Raw genomic sequence first — 17441 nt, 5'->3', positions numbered from 1 at the left:
TCAAAATTCTGAGGAGTTCCTCCTCCCCGTTTTAGAAACGTCTTGCAAGCATTTTGTTTTGCGAGTTTAGCCTCTGAGCACTCTTTGTCCCACCAGGGGTTGGGAGGCCTTCTGTTAGTCGTTGGCCCAGGAAAGCGTTTAGTTTGGGATTGTTCTGCTGCCTCCAGAATCGAACAAATGAGGAAGTCATATTCTTCAAGTGGAGGGAGCTCTTCCATTGAATTCAAAATACTAGAGATACTACTTTGGTATTTAATCCAGTCGATATTTTTTGTCAAATCATATGGAATACTAGCGAAAGTAGCAATGCAATTGCTACTGCTAATTGAGATGATGATTAGTAAATGATCGCTACCGTGTAAATCAGGCAGTATTTTCCAGGTGCAATCTAGTCGAATTGATGTTGAGCAAAGAGATAGATCTAATGCACTTGGGCGTGCCGGAGGTCTTGGGATCCGTGTCATGCTACCCATATTTAATACCGTCATGCTAAAATTGTCACAAATGTTTTGTATTAAAGATGATCTGCTATCATTGTAAACGGAACCCCACATAATACCGTGCGAATTTAAATCCCCCAGAATCAATCGTGGTGCAGGAAGGGCTTCAACCATTTCATTAAGCTGTTGCTGTCCAACTTGTGCTTTTGGAGGAATATAAACCGAAGCTATGCAAATATCTTTGCCTTTAATGTTTATTTGGCAAGCAACAACTTCTATACTAGAAGTTGAAGGGATGTTTAATCTATAAAAGGAATAGCATTTCTTAATTCCCAAAAGCACTCCACCATACGGAGAGTCTCTATCGAGACGTATAATGTTAAAATCATTAAAATTTAAAGCTATGTTTGAAGTAAGCCATGTTTCGCATAAAGCAAATACATCACATTTTTGACTATGCAATAATATTTTAAATGAATCAAGTTTTGGCATGATGCTTCGACAATTCCACTGCAGGACAGTGATTGTATCATTTGCGACGGGTGATAAATTATCCATCAAAAGATACAAAACCTGAGACAATTGGCCATTGAGCTGATAACTGCTTCAAAAAGGTTCTAGCTATTGGAAGGAATGCCATTATGAGGGTCTTTAAGGGTTCAGATATATTGAATGCTGAGAAAATCCATTCAACAATTTCCGAAAACTTCAGTAATCCTGTTGGTGGCTGTGAAATGGAGCCCACTGGATTATTATCTTTTTCTGTACTAGATCCTGGATTGGTTCGTGAATTTGACAAACCAGGAGGCACAGTCTTTGGTTTTGACTTTTTTTGTTTAACACGGGGATCTTTTTTTGAAGATGAAATTTTAGGTGTCTTTTTTGGTAATTTGGAGGAAGACTTCTTTCTCTTAACTGACCCTTGGGTAGTGATAAACGAATTACCTTCACTATTTTCGTCAGAGTCAGAGTCCTCTGGTTCCTCTAGATTTGAAAACCCGTTTTCGGTTTCCAAAGGGGGGACATCAATGACCGTTTTAAGCATTTCTGCATATGTGCGCTTAGACCGTGCTTTTAAAGAAAGCTTAATTTTGTCTTTGTGCACTTTAAATGCAGTGCATACTGAAATATCATCATGAGGACTTTCCCCACAATAAATACATTTTTCAATTTCCTTGTTGCAATCATTATCTTTATGAGGTCCTTCACACTTAACACATTTTGGTTTATTGCTACAGTAAGTAGCTGTGTGTCCGAATTTTTTGCAGTTCGTACAATTCATTACATTTGGAACAAAAAGCCGAACAGGGAGGCGAATTTTATCGACATAGACATGGGACGGCAACGCAGATCCGGCAAATGTCACTCGAAACGAGTCTGATGGGCGATAAACTTTTTTTCCCTCTTCATGAACTACTGAGTACAGTTGTTTGCACTCAAGTATTTTCACACCCTCAAGCATAGAGTTCTTGAAACGACCAACACCATGCTTGAGTAAATCATCTACCGAAAGACTCGCTTCGGTAACAACACCGTCAATTTCGACATCTTTGGAGGGTATGTAAACTTTATACTCTTTATTGAAATGTTCCGAAGAGACAATATCATTCGCGTGTTTCAAATTATTTACCACAACACGAATTTTATCGTTATTTACTTTTATGATCTCTTTGATTGAAGAGTATCGTGATGTCAAACCTTTATTAATTTGAAAAATGTTTAATGGCTTTGATATACGTCTAAAAAAGACTATCCAAGGCCCAGAAGAGCTCTCCTGATATTTTTTCGTTCGTGGGGGTATCGGATTCATGCTAGGATTTACGTCCATGGATTCATCCATTACATTAAAATTTTTAACTAAACTTTAAAATAAAATTTGAAACCAACACTACACAGTACTCAATCAAAAGGAAAAGAAAAAACTTCTACCTTGAAATTATTGTCTATCTCCGTTGCACTGCCGTGTAGATCTTCGTTGCTCTAGATGTTCTTGTTGGATGTATCTGGACGTTGATACAATGCTGAAGCTCACTGTAGCGATAGAATATGATGTGATGCTACTGCTACCTGACATCCAGCACCACTCGAATTCCGATTTGCTTTCGTCTTCGCCAGCTGTAACCAGCGCAGGTCACCGGTGTATACCTGCGTGTTGTATGGCAGTGGAAAGACCGAGTTGTCTTGTCTCCTTCTTCCTAGTGCTCCGCACCGATATGCTTCTGCACCGAAGTGCCTTCGCACCGGTGTGCCTTTGCACTCTCCTGCTTCTATGTGCCTTTGCACTCTTCCTCTTCGATGTGCCTTTGCACTCTCCTGCTCAGCACTTGTGGCTGTATATTGCGGCCTGGGTAGAGTTTGGGAAACGCCCTTTGTTGTTTCCTTCACCAGCTTGGCCCAGCACTAGGGCTCTCTTATGCAGCACGACTATACGTTTTAACGGCTGCTGCCAACAGGTCTCTACCTGTAGTTCAACCGTTGTCGTATTTAACGCGTGTAAACCAACCAGCGTTATTAAACTGTACGCTTCTATACACAACCTTCTTGGTTGAACGGCTATTACTGAATGAGATCCAATTTTTGTTAAGAGGTTTTTTTACGTGATTTCGTTTGTAGCTTTTTCAGTAATGGGCGGTCCTAACGGCTATAAAAATAGCCGCATACAGAATTTTTATTTCGATTATTTCATTTCGGATTTGCATTTCATTGAAAGAAACTATCAGGATGCTGTACGGGATTCATTCCTGCCTTTCAGAAGGACCAAATTGTGGAACTCACTACGATATTAAGCACTGATCGGAACATTTTTCTCGAACGATTTGTTGTACAGCAGCAGATATTTTGTTCTCTTTCTCAAAACGCGTTCTGATTGGCTGGTGTTGACATGGGTCAAATAAGACAGGTTTTTTAATAGTGTTTATTGAAATACTTCAATGCTGTTGCTATATACGTTTAAGTTGAAAAATGTCGATTCTATTGGTAGATTATATAAATCCTTTCACAGATCACTGAGCTATGAGCTTTAAAAATACGAGAAAGGCAAACGTGCCTTATGAATTATCCTCTTTGATACTCGTTTATACCAAACATTTCAGTAAAGTTTAATTTTGAATTATTTGAGATTGTGTCACACAACTGAAAATTTTATCATAAAATTGTGATCATATTTCCTATGGAATGTAGCAAAATTATGTTGATACGTTAGACACAACAAGAGATATTCACGATCAAAAACTTATCACTCTCTTAGAGGGTAAATTTTGAAAAGGCGCCTCATAGTAAAGTAAGTCGTATTCACGACAAAAAACTACAACTAGCTGCAATATAGGTTGAAAGATACGAAGTATTTCATTTAAAATATACAATAAGTGAGCAGCATTCGAAACTCACTTCACTCACCTCCCCTTAAAAACATTGTTACTCACAAACATTTCAATTGTACATAGGAACACTTTCCCCTACAAGCTAACGGCATTTTGAATATTGGTCAAATAAATATTTATATATTAAAGCACACGTGAAAAAACATTAAAACTATATACAAGCAGTTTTCTGCCATTATCATATAGAAATAGAGGTGGCTTTTATAAACTCAGATTCCAATGAAAGCTCTTATGGTCCCATAGATTGCTATTGAATTTCATCCTGATCCGACCTCCAGTTCTTTAGATACGGGGTGCACCTAAAAAGTGGAAAAAATATGCACTCACTTTTTTCAAAGATAGCTGAACCGATTTTCACAAACTGAGATTCAAAGGAAAGGTCTCGAAATTATTTAAAATTTTGTAGCACATTGTATGCGGATTCGACTTCCGGTTTCGGAACAAGAGTGCAATAAGTGGAAAATTTTCAATTTCACATTTTTTCACAAACGATGACAAAAACAATTACAAATCCCATAAAACTAACCTAAAAATTCTTCTAGTTTGCAGTACTTATTAGTGTGTAAGCATATAAACATGATTCGGCACTAATAGTTTCTAATGTCCTGTTCCGGAAGCGCTTAAGGTAGTGAAGAAAAACTCCAAAAGTAAAACTCATTTTTTCTTCGGATATGCTGGAGGCGATTTTCACAAATCTTGATTTAGATTGAAGCTCATATTTTCTCAAAAGCTACCATGTTCCGCCATTACAGGGCGATGAGTGTCAAAGTTCTTAAACTGACATATAGAATTATGATACAAAACCAGTGAGCACCGGTGCAAGCTGTCACAGAAGAAGAAAACACAACCCGCCTTCCCAAACAATGCACATAGCGGGCTTTGTTCAATTTCGTACACGCTATAAAGAAAACGAAAACCAACAGCTAAGTTGATCACTTACTCACTTTCCTCAGATATAGCGTGATCGATTTTCACAAACGTGGGCTCAAATAAAAGATTTTATGATCCTAGAGCTTTAGAATTTCATCCGAATACAACCTCGGTTTTGGATTTACAGGGTGCAGAATTTAAAAAATGTATAGCATCACTTTAATCACTGTTCCAACCGTTAGTCATTGTTACTAAAAGGCATAATAAACTAATTCCGGCTATCCTGGTTCCCGATTTCCAATTCCGGAAGCATCGAAAATAGTGTTTTAATAATCCAAAATGAAACTCAGACTATTTTCTATGAGATGGTTTGACCGATTTTGGTGAACTTAGGTTTAAGCAAAAGGTCTTATAATTCCAAATAAAATTCCTGAATTTTATCTGGATTCTACTTTCAGAACCACCACTGGGTTGAGCGTAAAAAAATTTATAGCGCCACCAATAGCGACGAAGTGAAAGAGGTAAAAGTTCTCCACTAGGTTCAAAACAGGTCCAATTAGTAGGTCATGTTTGTTGCTAGCCATACGAACCAACTTCTGGTCAACTAAGCTAGGTTTCGGAAGTATTGGAAATAGTGGTTGGAAACTGTAAAAAGTTTCTACCTTTCTTTCCTTCAAGATGACCAACTCGATTTTCACAAACTTATAGATTGAAAGGAAAAGGCCTACGGTTTCATACAGAATCCCTGAATTCCTTGTAGATAATACTTTCCAGTTTCTATTCAATGAACAGTTGTTTTTAGAACTCCCTAGAAATATTTATGATGGTAAGAGTAATATATGACTGGCATTAAATATAAAACTGAAATAAAACAGTTTTTTTAATTGCTTTGACACTTCTCATGAGTTTTGAACTTAATTAGTTTGTTTGTGTCTCCAGAATTTTTTTATAGCAAGTAAAACCTTAATTTCAACTAATTTTTCAATTTCTGTCGGATGTGTTTCCATAGAGATAGGACTATAAATGAATGCTGTGGCGGCCAAGTAAAGCGAAGCATGTTTGGTTCTCCTAGACAAATTGGTCGTCTCTTCATGTGTTTTCAAATGCGGGCTAGTTTAATTGACAATACTATTTCCCCGATTAAAAGCTAGCTACGGGTTCGAGTTCCGCCTCTACGGTACAATTTTTGTGGGTTTCATTACATTAGTTATATACTGATCAAATTTACAAACAAAAACTCAATGGAACACTGTTAATAAATCACCACATAAGAAATAGCGAAAAGCAACGTGAATGAATTTGTCTCACCACAACCTATAGTGTTGAATAGCGAGAAATAACACGAAAGAAGAAAAAAAAAGAGATTTAGATTAGACTATATTAGAATGGATTCTCTCAAAAATTAAGAATGAATAAAAACATTTCACATAACGATGCGATAATTGAGTAATAAATAAATGTGATAATTGAGTAATAAATAAAATGATTCTTCAAAAATACTATTCATGAGATGACAGCAGCACTTGTTAGCCAAGTGCAAATTATGCTCTGAGACTCTAAAATTCCGTACGAGTGGAATTGAAATTTGAAAAGCTAACTAGTTATGAATTGTATCGATTGTAGAATTATGTTTCCTGTAAAATTCATAATCTTTTTCTGTGCATTTCAATGCGGAATTTGGCCTTCCGTTGAAATCCTTCCAAGACAAAACTTGAAAATACAACATCTGACTTGTTAGACCAGTGCCATATTCTCCGAACCACTGACTAATCAACCAAATGATTAACTTCAATTTTGAAAGACTAAAACTTCTTCGTCCAGTTTTCCTCAATCTTGATCTGGAATGCAATGAACTTTTTCCATCATCGTCAACAACATAAAAAAAATTAAAAAAATTCGAAAATATCTTTGTTGAGATAACCGGCTTTAAAAGTGCTTTTCTCAAAAAGAAAAACCAAATAGTTTTTACCGCTACCATTCCTTCATTTAGCGCCAAGAGATACCTTAAATATTGAATAAGACACCAAATCAATCAGACCAACCTTTTCTGAAATATTAATTTTTGAACATTTTCAAAGAAAATTCGTCTAGGCATTTCTTAAAAATAAGCTTAGAGTCAAAATTATGAAAATTGTTTTGGTTATGAAGAAAACTTATGCAAAATTTGAGACAAATGAAAATATACAAGAAAATTGCTCAAAAAAAGTTAATGAACATTTTTACTGTTTGCTTTGACATCAACGTTGACTTCTATCACCGTTGCAAAAGAGCCCGTTTCCAGCTGTGGCTTCCAATCCGATCCCAACGCTCAGTTGAAAAACAGGATTGTGCAACATTTTTATCTCCCCCGGTATGGCCTGCCTGGCAATAAGAATCCGTTATATCGACTGAATCGACGCTGCTGAATGGTCTTCCGTGTTCATTTCATTCGAACCACTGCACGCTGCGGGAACGAATCGCGTTAGAACGAAGACTGCGACAAGAAACCGGACGGAAAGCAAAAACGAATGCATTGCGGAATATGCGGCAAATCGAGAAGGAGATGATAACGGCACAGACAACGATGGGATACGAAATAAGGGGTGGCGGATAATGGATTTGGTATCCCTTCAGAAAATCTTCGCACCCAACGAAATAACTCTTACTGTTTGTCGTCAACTCGTGAAAAGGGGATCGCAAGTGATAAACTGTGGTGGAAGATTTTGGAGATGGAGGATATTTAAATTCATTACCTCTCCTTGAATTTGTTTTTTTAGTCCAGGATTTTAATAATTGTTGTGCACAGTGCACAGGTTACTACAGAAAAAGACTAGATGCAAAGAAGAACCAGCTTTCGGCTGAAAGTCTCTTTAATAAAGAAAACTAACTAACTACATGTATATATGTCCTTTATGATTTGCTTTGTTTTCCAATACGATTCTCATTAAACTGACTCTAACGGTGAGAAAAACTACAAACTCAAATTCGAAGGTCAAGTTTGAGCCGCGGTGCTTTGTATCATGGAGCGTTGCCGAGCTTCGTACAGTGTTGGACTCCGAACACCGAAAGGCAATTGTTTACATTGCCTGGTCGAAAAATGATTGCATAAGCCGTACTCAGGAGACGACGACGGCGGGGATGGCACACGATAACGATGCCCCGTGCAGTCCGTCGTCTACATGCGGCTTTCCTGTGTTCCGATGCATCCCGTTAGAATGTTGTACCTTTTGCGAATGTGTTGGTTTAATATGTACTTGTGGTTGAAATCAGTCCATGCGCAGTGTATCGGTAAAGAGTGTAGTTCACAATGATGAAATGGTGAGCTTTCGATTCAAGGGTTGTCTTCTGAGGTGATAACAAATATAAGGTTGTGTTGCGATATTATATTTTAAACCAACAGCATTTCGGTCTTATTTCGTCCTCGTTGTATTTGGAAACGTTTAAACTCTGAGCTCTTCAACGTCTAATGTTTTATATAACAATAACTAGAACCAAGAATACAAAAATATTAGACAGCTTCCTAATCTGAGAATATTTTCAGTAACAGAAACTTAATTTGAATCGATAAACATGAAAAACGTTTACATACTTTAACAAAATTGACTGATTTAAAATTGCGATGAAATAAGTTTTGTCCGGTTTAACCACAGCTCATTTGTTTGTTCGGTGAATTCAAAGCTAGTGAAATCCGAACGAACCTAAGCGAATTCGGATAGCAAGAATGTACCCGATAAACATACCACCAATTCTAAGATTCAAATACGATTCGCGGAAATAACTTCTTTGCCGAAATGTCTTTAGTGAAATGGCTTTTAGTGAAATGGCTTTTAGTAAAATGGCTTTTAGTAAAATGGCTTTTGTGAATTGCCTTTCGGGGAAATGGCTTTCGGCAAAATTGTTTTCGGTGAAATGGCCTTCGGTGATATGGCTTACGGCCATTGAGTTTCGGCGAAATGTTTTTCAACAAAATGTCCTTCGGCGAAATGTCTTTCGGCGAAATGGCTTTCGGTGAAATGGCTCTCGGTGAAATGGCTCTCGTCGAAATGGATTTAGACGAAATGGCCTTTGGGGAAATGGCTTTTGGCGAAATGGTTTTCGACGAAATGGCCTTTGGGGAAATGGTTTTCGGCGAAATGATTATCGGCGAAATGACTTTTGTTAAAATAACTTCCAGGGCTTTCGGTGAAATTGCTTCTGGTGAAATGGCTTGCGGGGAAATGGCTTTCGGCGAAGTGGCTCTTGGCGAAATGATTTCCGGTGAAATGGCTTCTGGTAAAAAGGCTTTCGTGGAAATGGCTTACTACGAAATGGCTTTCGGTGAAATTTCTCTTGGCGAAATGACTTCTGGTGAAATGGGTTTCAGAGAAATGGCATTCGGCCATATTGCTTTCGGCGAAATGGCTTCTGGTAAAAGGGCTTTCGGGGAAATGGCTTACGGCGAAACGGATTTCGGTGAAATGGCTTTCGGCGAAAAGGGTCTTGGCGAAATGACTTCTGGAAAAGCGGCTTTCAGAGAAATGGCATTCGGCCATATGGCTTTCGGCGAAATGGCTTCTGGTGAAATGGCTTCTGGTGAAATGGCTTGCGGGGAAATGGCTTTCGGCGAAGTGGCTCTTGGCGAAATGATTTTCGGTGAAATGGCTTCTGGTAAAAAGGCTTTCGTGGAAATGGCTTACTACGAAATGGCTTTCGGTGAGATGGCTCTTGGCGAAATGACTTCTGGTGAAGTGGGTTTCAGAGAAATGGCATTCGGCCATATTGCTTTCGGCGAAATGGCTTCTGGTAAAAGGGCTTTCGCTGAAATGGCTTACGGCGAAACGGATTTCGGTGAAATGGCTTTCGGCGAAATGGCTCTTGGCGAAATGAATTCTGGAAAAGCGGCTTTCAGAGAAATGGCTTTCGGCGAAATGACTTTCTGTGAAGTGGCTTCTGGTATAAGGGCTTTCGGGGAAATCGCTTTCAGTGAAATGGCTCTTGGCGAAATGACTTCTGGTGAAATGGGTTTCAGAGAAATGGCATTCTGCCATAGCTTTTGGGGATATGGTTTATGGCGAAACGGGTTTCAGTGAAATGGCTTTCGGCGAAATGGCTCTTGGCGAAATGCTTCTTGGCGAAATGACTTCTGGAAAAGCGGCTTTCAGGAAAATAGCTTTCGGCGAAATGACTTCTGGTGGAATGGCTATTAGTGAAATGGCTTTTGGCGAAATGGCTCTTGGCGAAATGCTTCTTGGCGAAATGACTTCTGGAAAAGCGGCTTTCAGGAAAATAGCTTTCGGCGAAATGACTTCTGGTGGAATGGCTATTAGTGAAATGGCTTTTGGCGAAATGGTTTTCGGCGGAATGGTTTTCGGCGAAATGGTTTTCGATGAAATGGTTTTCGATGAAATGGTTTCCGGCGGAATGGTTTTCAGCGAAATGTTTAGTTAAGTTAGTTTCGTTGATGAGAATGGTTTATTGTTGTAAACTGCGTTGCCCGATTCTTGGTCGTATAGCCTTCTTTGAACGCATGTGCAACAACCGTGCGCCGTTCAGAATATAAGGAAAATCTCGGAGATAACCTTCTATATCCTGCTACTGGATTTTATCCGAATTCGTCTTCCGGTTCCAGAGTAGTGGGTTACAGTAACGGGGTGAACATGGAAAAAGTGTACTCGATTTTGCACACGATCATTTGATTTATATTCTGACAAGTAAAGAAATTCCATTTTTTTAGCTACATTTTCTACAAGTGACGCTGGAAAAACGAGTGAATTGCTTTGAAGTAACTGTACATTTTGTTAGTTGTACAGATCTGGTTAGTTGATGGTCAATAATTTGATCTCGGGTACACCGAATCTTAGTACCAGGGTCTAGAAGTACCTGTAATAGTGGTCAAAATTTCCAATCGGAATTCACTTCACTTTCTCTTGTGATGCCTGGACCGATTGCCATAAACTTAGGTCCTAATTAAAGGTCCAAATTACGTGCCAAACATACCCATCCTTTCAGGCAGATGTCAGAATGCAACAAATATGTTATAGATTAATTGTAAAAATTGTAAGAATTTTGGACGCTTGAATATTTCGGTCTCAGAATACGTAAATTTACACGGTTTTTTCTAGGTGCATAAGCAACGCTTCAACTTGTTGTCCAGAAGAACGAAGACTGCTTGAAGTTATCACGGTGGTATATTTTCGCACTATCAGAGAATTTTTCATTTCATTTCATTGTTCAAAATACTCTGAATTTTGTTTCTGTCGCCCCGACCGTGAGTGGTTTATTTTGTTAATTTTGATATATTCAAACTGATTTGCAGCCTCTCATTCGGCTACTAACGAGAAGAGCGATAGCTCACACGGGAAAGCATACTGACGAGCACTTTAGACCGTCATTTCCAATACCAAAAAGTACGAGCCGCATTATTTTATTGAACATTTTTATTTTACAAAATCAATCAATCGATTCGTGGTAAGCGAAGGGTTTTGATGTAAATATTTCATTTAAAAATTTTACAGATTTTGGTTTATATAGAGTCCCTATGAATGACTTCAAAACTTTTTCCTTTTTGAACTAACTAATAATGATTATAAACGGGAATTAAGATTTATCTACTATAACAACACATAGTAACATTTGTCATTTTACTTATAAATGGTCTTTGTATTGAAAAATCTTTCATTTAATTTCTAATTTACCCAAAATCTACACCCCTGAGATTCTCGCGAAAGCTTGTCTTCTGTCATTTCGGAACTTTTTTAGACAACGAATGTTCTGACACAGCTTGAGGCTCCTTCCTCCTGATGTGACTCCTCGCACACATTTCACCTCCCACTCACACTCCGCACTGGAAAATGCATCGTTCTCCGGCAAGAACCGCACCAACACACCGAAACTGGACAATCCTCCACCATAGACGCCATGCCGGAAAATCCTCATTTACGCGCACGCACACTCGTGCACACACACACACACTGGCGAATGTATGGTTCTTCCCGTTTGTGTCTTCATCTCTGCATTCAAATATCACCGACACAGCAATCGAAGACGGGAAGTGCAAAGGAAAAAATTTTATCCGTCGGTCGGTTCGACAAGTGATCAGCAAGGAACCGTCGAAACGCCGAGTAGGGTGAAAAAAATCTCAACCCTTTCCAGGGATAAAAAAAAAGCCGGAATCGTTCGGGTAATGGCGAACAAAATGTTACGAAATCGTTTCGACTGTGTCGGATTGATGGTGGCCGTCTGAAATTTGTCGTCAAATCAGTGTAAAGCGAAGGAATTTCGCATTTCAAAGTTCATACAGAAATGACGTAGATATGCAGTTTGGCTGGAGTTCATGGTAGCGGGTGGATGCAAGAGGTTTTTCTTCTGAAAAGTGCAGTGTTGATTGGGCAAAATGTGAAAATTGCGTAAAAATTCACAAGTTCGATGCATTCAGCTGCATCCAATTGTATGGTAAAAGTGTAAAGTCAAACGTTTAATGATTATCGGCGGAAGATTAAATAAGGCAATGATTTAATTTAGCAATAAACAAACCGACTGGAGACCTACAAAGTCTGATTTTTGCCCATTGCAAGCAAGTTTTGGTGTTTTATCGGTCAATCGTGTTTGAATGGACCATCCTTTTCGACCAACCTTTAAAACTACCCAAAAACAAAAAAAAAATTTGGTATTAAGATAGAAAAAAAAATGAAAACATAAACATTGTTCAAAAACGCCATTAATCCTGTATCCACACCAGAAACAGCTAGAAGGTTCGCGTCTATGATGGAATGAATAGCTAAAAGGAAAATAAACAATCCCCCATGGTCGGAAGCCATCTTGGAACATTTGACGCAATCAGTGCATCCCCTTGTGTGCCAACATAAAAGTATAGGTGAAATATTATTCCAAGCAAGACTGATTACGAAAGCAGCCTCTCGCAGTTGTGGCATGGTGGTATGGGTGTGAAGTAAGAGCTCAGTGCATCCTGACGAAGCTCGCGGGTGTTGGTGTACGACACTGTAATACACTAAACAGCTGCTACGCGTTATACAGTAATAGGAGCAAGGGAGGGTATCGATTTTTCCTTTTCTGCCGACCGACTCTAGAGCCGAGGGTGCGTGTGGAAAACCGGCGGAACACACCGCGGGCTGCATTTTCTCTTCATTACATTATTCGGTCATTCGTCCGTTTCTCGGCGATTCGTTGACGGAAGAGAACAGCACCACCTAAACTCTCACACAGTAGGCCACCCAAGTATTGAAGTCGTTTTCTGCTAGGATTCGCTAGGGAAGTTAGCAATTACATTGTAATGCACACACCTCCTCGCGGTGCTGCAGAGATACCCGTTTTCTATTGCAACTGCACCATACTGGATTGCTTCGATTCGTTCCGCAAAGTTAATCCTTTTTGTCCGGAACAGAGAAATCGAATTTTGACACAGTTTCCCGAACGTACGATCTCAAAAGACTGATTTTAGTAGTTGGCAAAATTTCTAGCTGCAGATTGTGTGACTTTTAAGTGTTGTAAAGTGTTACCGAAAAGTTACCAGAGGAGTTCTCTACGACGCTTAAGTTAAAGGTTTTTTTTTGTTGGTGTATGAAATTAGTGAAAATTTATATGCTTACTGAAAGCTAGTGTAAATATTAATATTCTCTAGAATAGTTAGTTGAAAATAACTGTGTTCATAGTGTTAGGAGTTCTAATCAACAATCAAAACTAGTACAAATTAGTTCGACACTATTACCAGCTGTGTTTAGTTTCATAAACTCAAACAACTATTTCGAGTCTAGATCTTATCTTTCTAAACAAAAGTAGCAGTACAGTTTATCACAGTGCACATAACGGTTTGCAGTTTTCTGGCACAAAAAGGATAGTGTAGAACAGAGTTTTTTTTCTTTCGAAGCAAATCAACTTTTCGCGGAAGCAGCAATCGTTACACCATCATTCCAAAGTGGCGTCTCCAAGCGAGCCCCCTCGCGGAAGCAACTCTTCGTCACTAGCCAACTCGTTGGTGTCTCTGGACGGGAGAAGTCCATTGACACCAACCAGCCCGACAGCAACGACGGTGGCCGTGGCAGTGACGGATACAGCAACGTCAGCTGCAACGGTTGCTACGTCACTGCTGACGACAGAAGCACGCAACGTGCCAGGAACGTCATTATCATCAGCAGTAGCAGCAGCAGCAGCAGCAGCAGCAGTACCGGGTACTGGTAGTGATTCGACGCAGCAAGTACTTATCATTACGGCTCATCATCATCATCACAGTCAACATCTTCAGTCGCAACGACAACAACAACAACAACAGCAGCAGCAGCAACCGCAACTACAATCGGGTCAAACAGCACAAAATATTGGCATTCAGCAGTCCTCTACCAGTCACCAACTTGTGCAAACACCAAGGGATATCAGCTCATCAGGAGTCATGACAGGTAAGATTTGAGGCGAATAAAAATAAATAATGACTTTGATTACATTGTCATTTTGCCAACTTTCAATATTCACTCAGGTTTCGGGAATAATTGGCCAAATCTTAGATTAATTTCCCTTTAGTTAGCCAGTGCTGTAGCATTTAGATAACAGATACAGGTTTGAACAAAATTTTTCGAAAACATGTAAATTTTAAATGTTAAATTTTTGCTATAGATTGAAAATAAGTAGCACGCTGCTGCCACCTACTGAATTGTTCGTTCCAATCTTTGAAAACGTCCCACTCCTGTCCAAAACGATAACACAGTTCGCATTTTCCAGAAATTTTATAATTACAACAATTGGAACACTTTGTAACGGAATTGTCATAAGGGAGGGAGCGTAGCAAGTGTCATAAACAAGGGGATACTTCTTGTTCTTCTGAAAAGTTCATAAGGGTATTTCAACGCGGGAGGAAGCGTAGTAAGTGTCCTAAACAGGGAGGGGGTCATGGAAAAATTTGTCTAATTTGACGAGAATCGTTGCTTTCTTAAGACCATAAAAAAAAATTTCATATATTAGATATGATTATATAGGGAATGGATGTAGCAAATGCCTTTAAAAAGGGGGGGTGTAATGTTTGTAATGGCATAACTCCGAAGTTACTGAACGGATTGCTATCAAACTTGGAACATGTACTTCTTGCTCTTCAGAGAGGGTTATAAGAATATTTTCATGGGGGGGGGGGAGCGTAGCAAGTGTCCTTAACAAAGGTGGTTATTAAAAAAAATCTAGTTTGACGAGAATTGGTACTTTTTGAAGCCCATAGGAGCTTTTGGCACAACTTAGATATAATTATAGGGATATTCGGTGGAGAGAAGGTGTAGTAAGTGTCTCTAGATAAGGGAGTATAATGTTTGTAACGGTATGACTTCGGAGCTATTGCACGAATTGCTATAAAACTTGGCACAGGTATATCTTGTTGTTCAATAATAGTCATAAAGGTATTTTTATAGGGGAGAAAGTGTAGCTAGTATCATCAAAATTCATAAAACTTGACAAGAATCAATATTTTTGAAGACTATGCAAACGTTTTCCATACCTTAGATATGATATATATGGGGGTGGATGTAGCAAGTGCCTTTAAAAAGGGCGATGTAACGGTACAACTCCGAAACTACTGAACGGATTGCTATCACACTTGGCATAGATGCTTTTTGTTCTTCAGAGATAGTTGTGAGAGTATTTTTATGGGGGAGGGAGCGTAGCAAGTATGCTTAACAGGGGTCATGAAAAAAATTATTTTATTCGACGAGAATCGATACTTTTTAAAGCCCACAGATACTTTTTGCGCAACTAAGATATGATTATAAGGGTATTCGTGTGGGGAGGATGTAGCAGGTGCCTCCAAAAAGAGGATGTGATGTTTGTAACGGCATAAATCCGGAACTACTGAACGGATTGCTATCAAATTTGGGGCAGATACTTCTTGCTCTACAGAGATGATCATTAGGACATTTTCAGAGGGGAAAGTGTGTAGCAAGTGTCCTTAACATGGCGGAAGGAGGTCAATGACGAAATTTATATGATTTGAAGAGAATAGACATTTAAACTAGGAGGAGGGGTTTTTTAAAATAAACTTTTATCTCCCATTTTTTGTAAAATAAAGCAGTGGTAAGAATTGCAAGGTCGTAGTAGATAGAATTGCTGTTGTTAATTTAAATGCCACGCAATTTTCTTTAAATAATTTCAAAAAATCTGGTTCTATTTTGTCGGGGAATTCAAAGAACTTAGGGAAAATAATCTTTATCTGCCTATGAACGCGAGTGTATTTAAGTCTCAGCTAAACTACAAAACAACTATTCAAATCGCCACCAAGTTTGGCACATGTACCAAAGGTGGGAGTCGATATTGTTTAAAAAGCTTAGATACTTTCTACACTACTCAGGGTAATCATGAAGGAGATCTGTAGTAAGTTCACTGCCAAAAAGGAAGTTAAATAAAAAAAAATTATAAGGTTATTTAGAGGGTGACGGAGTGTAGCAAGTGTCGAACTTGGAAAGCGGAAGGAAAAATTGATCGCGTTTTACGAAAAATTCGTACTTCTTTATGAGTACAGTATATTTCTAGCAACTATGTTAAGTGAGGTTCACAAAAATATTCACAAGAGGGAGGGGGAATAAGTATTCTCAACATTGATCTAAATTGACAAAATCATAAAATCAAGTTGCATTTTTTATGTAAGTTGAGAAAACTGTCGACTCAAGGTGATGGAAATAAGTTTACAACAACATTTTTGTTAACTGAATCGTTATGCTATAGGTTTTCCTCTCCGAGGAATGACCAAAATAGTTAAAGCCGGGGTAAAAAAATTATATAAAAAAGTTATTCTACAGTACGAAAGTAATTATGGTGTTGAACAGCCTTTTGTTAAAAAATAATCATTATCAGAGGGAAAATTTTGAACGATTACGTGGAAATATGTAACTTTTTGCTCAGAGACTCAGGTTTAGCTCCGTCATGCCGTAGCACCAAAAGAAAAGAACTGGACACGCCAACAAATCACCAAATTTCAAATTAAAACATTTATTCTAACTTTTCCTCTTTCTCTCTGTTCTCTCGGTCCCTTTTCATCATCTATCTTGCTCTAAAATTTTTCTCCTCTCTCTTCTTCTCTTAACACTAGCTACTCACTAATGGTACTAGCGGGGCCCCCGCGCTCTTGATGTCTCGACACATTCATTGCACCTTTTCCACTACGCGACGTGCAGTACCTCATTTGCCCCTGCCAATGTTTCCTCTGCACAACCTCCGATCGATCTCGAGATTCCAAGGATCTCGTTCTTCCCACCGTAGCCGCTTCTCGAATGGTGCGAAAACTTGAGAAAATCACGACTATGATGCCAGTCCCTTCGTTTGGTTTCCTTTGCTTGCAGTCTGATTTCTTTCCCCGAAGTATGAAATGTTCTGCTCGATCTATGAAAACGGGGATCTATCTGATCCCCGTTGTGTCGTATTTCTTAGTGTCAACTATCGGATGACGAGAGATAAAGCCACCTGCTCTTTCTGTTGGTTGCTTACTGAGCTGCGACAGGGATACTGTTAGCGAACGCTTATCGGACAGTCAGAAAATCAACCTGTTTTTCCCGGAAGCTTACCACTGTTGGTTTCGATTCACAATAAGTGGATTATCTTATGGTCGCCTGGACCTGTACCTGCCCGACCCAGCGAGCTATGTTAGTAAGTGGCTCCGTCCAGCCGTCACCTAAGAATTATGTCTTACAGCCCTCTGCTTGGTAAGCTGGAGTATTTGCGGACGGCGTTAGAGCAGTCGCTTTTGCTGATTCGAAACTGAACTGAGTTTTCTGCCCAAGTGCGCTGACAGATTCTTCGATTGCGAGAGCGT

General features: G+C 39.1%; 1 protein-coding gene across 4 annotated transcripts in view; it reads left to right on the top strand.

Annotated features, from left to right (window-relative positions):
- The window catches only part of LOC131428300 (probable nuclear hormone receptor HR3), a 554301-nt gene that overhangs the window by 29527 nt on the left and 507333 nt on the right, over positions 1-17441 (top strand). The window contains exon 1 of one of the 4 annotated variants that reach the window (XM_058592140.1): positions 11662-14058. The exons of 2 other annotated variants lie outside the window; for them this stretch is intronic. Coding sequence is in view for 1 of the 2 variants with exons in the window: in XM_058592143.1 (XP_058448126.1) it covers positions 14052-14058 (7 nt within the window). In the remaining variant the exon portion in view is untranslated. Of the gene's footprint in view, positions 1-11661; positions 14059-17441 lie in introns of those variants that run through there. One more of the 4 variants, XM_058592143.1, reaches the window with a different exon arrangement.

Source organism: Malaya genurostris, chromosome 2 (genome assembly GCF_030247185.1).
Source record: "Malaya genurostris strain Urasoe2022 chromosome 2, Malgen_1.1, whole genome shotgun sequence".
In the NCBI taxonomy this organism is placed as follows: Eukaryota; Metazoa; Arthropoda; class Insecta; order Diptera; family Culicidae; genus Malaya; species Malaya genurostris.
The sequence above is the reverse complement of the archived record's forward strand: the minus strand, read 5'-3'. Positions and strand labels throughout refer to the sequence as shown.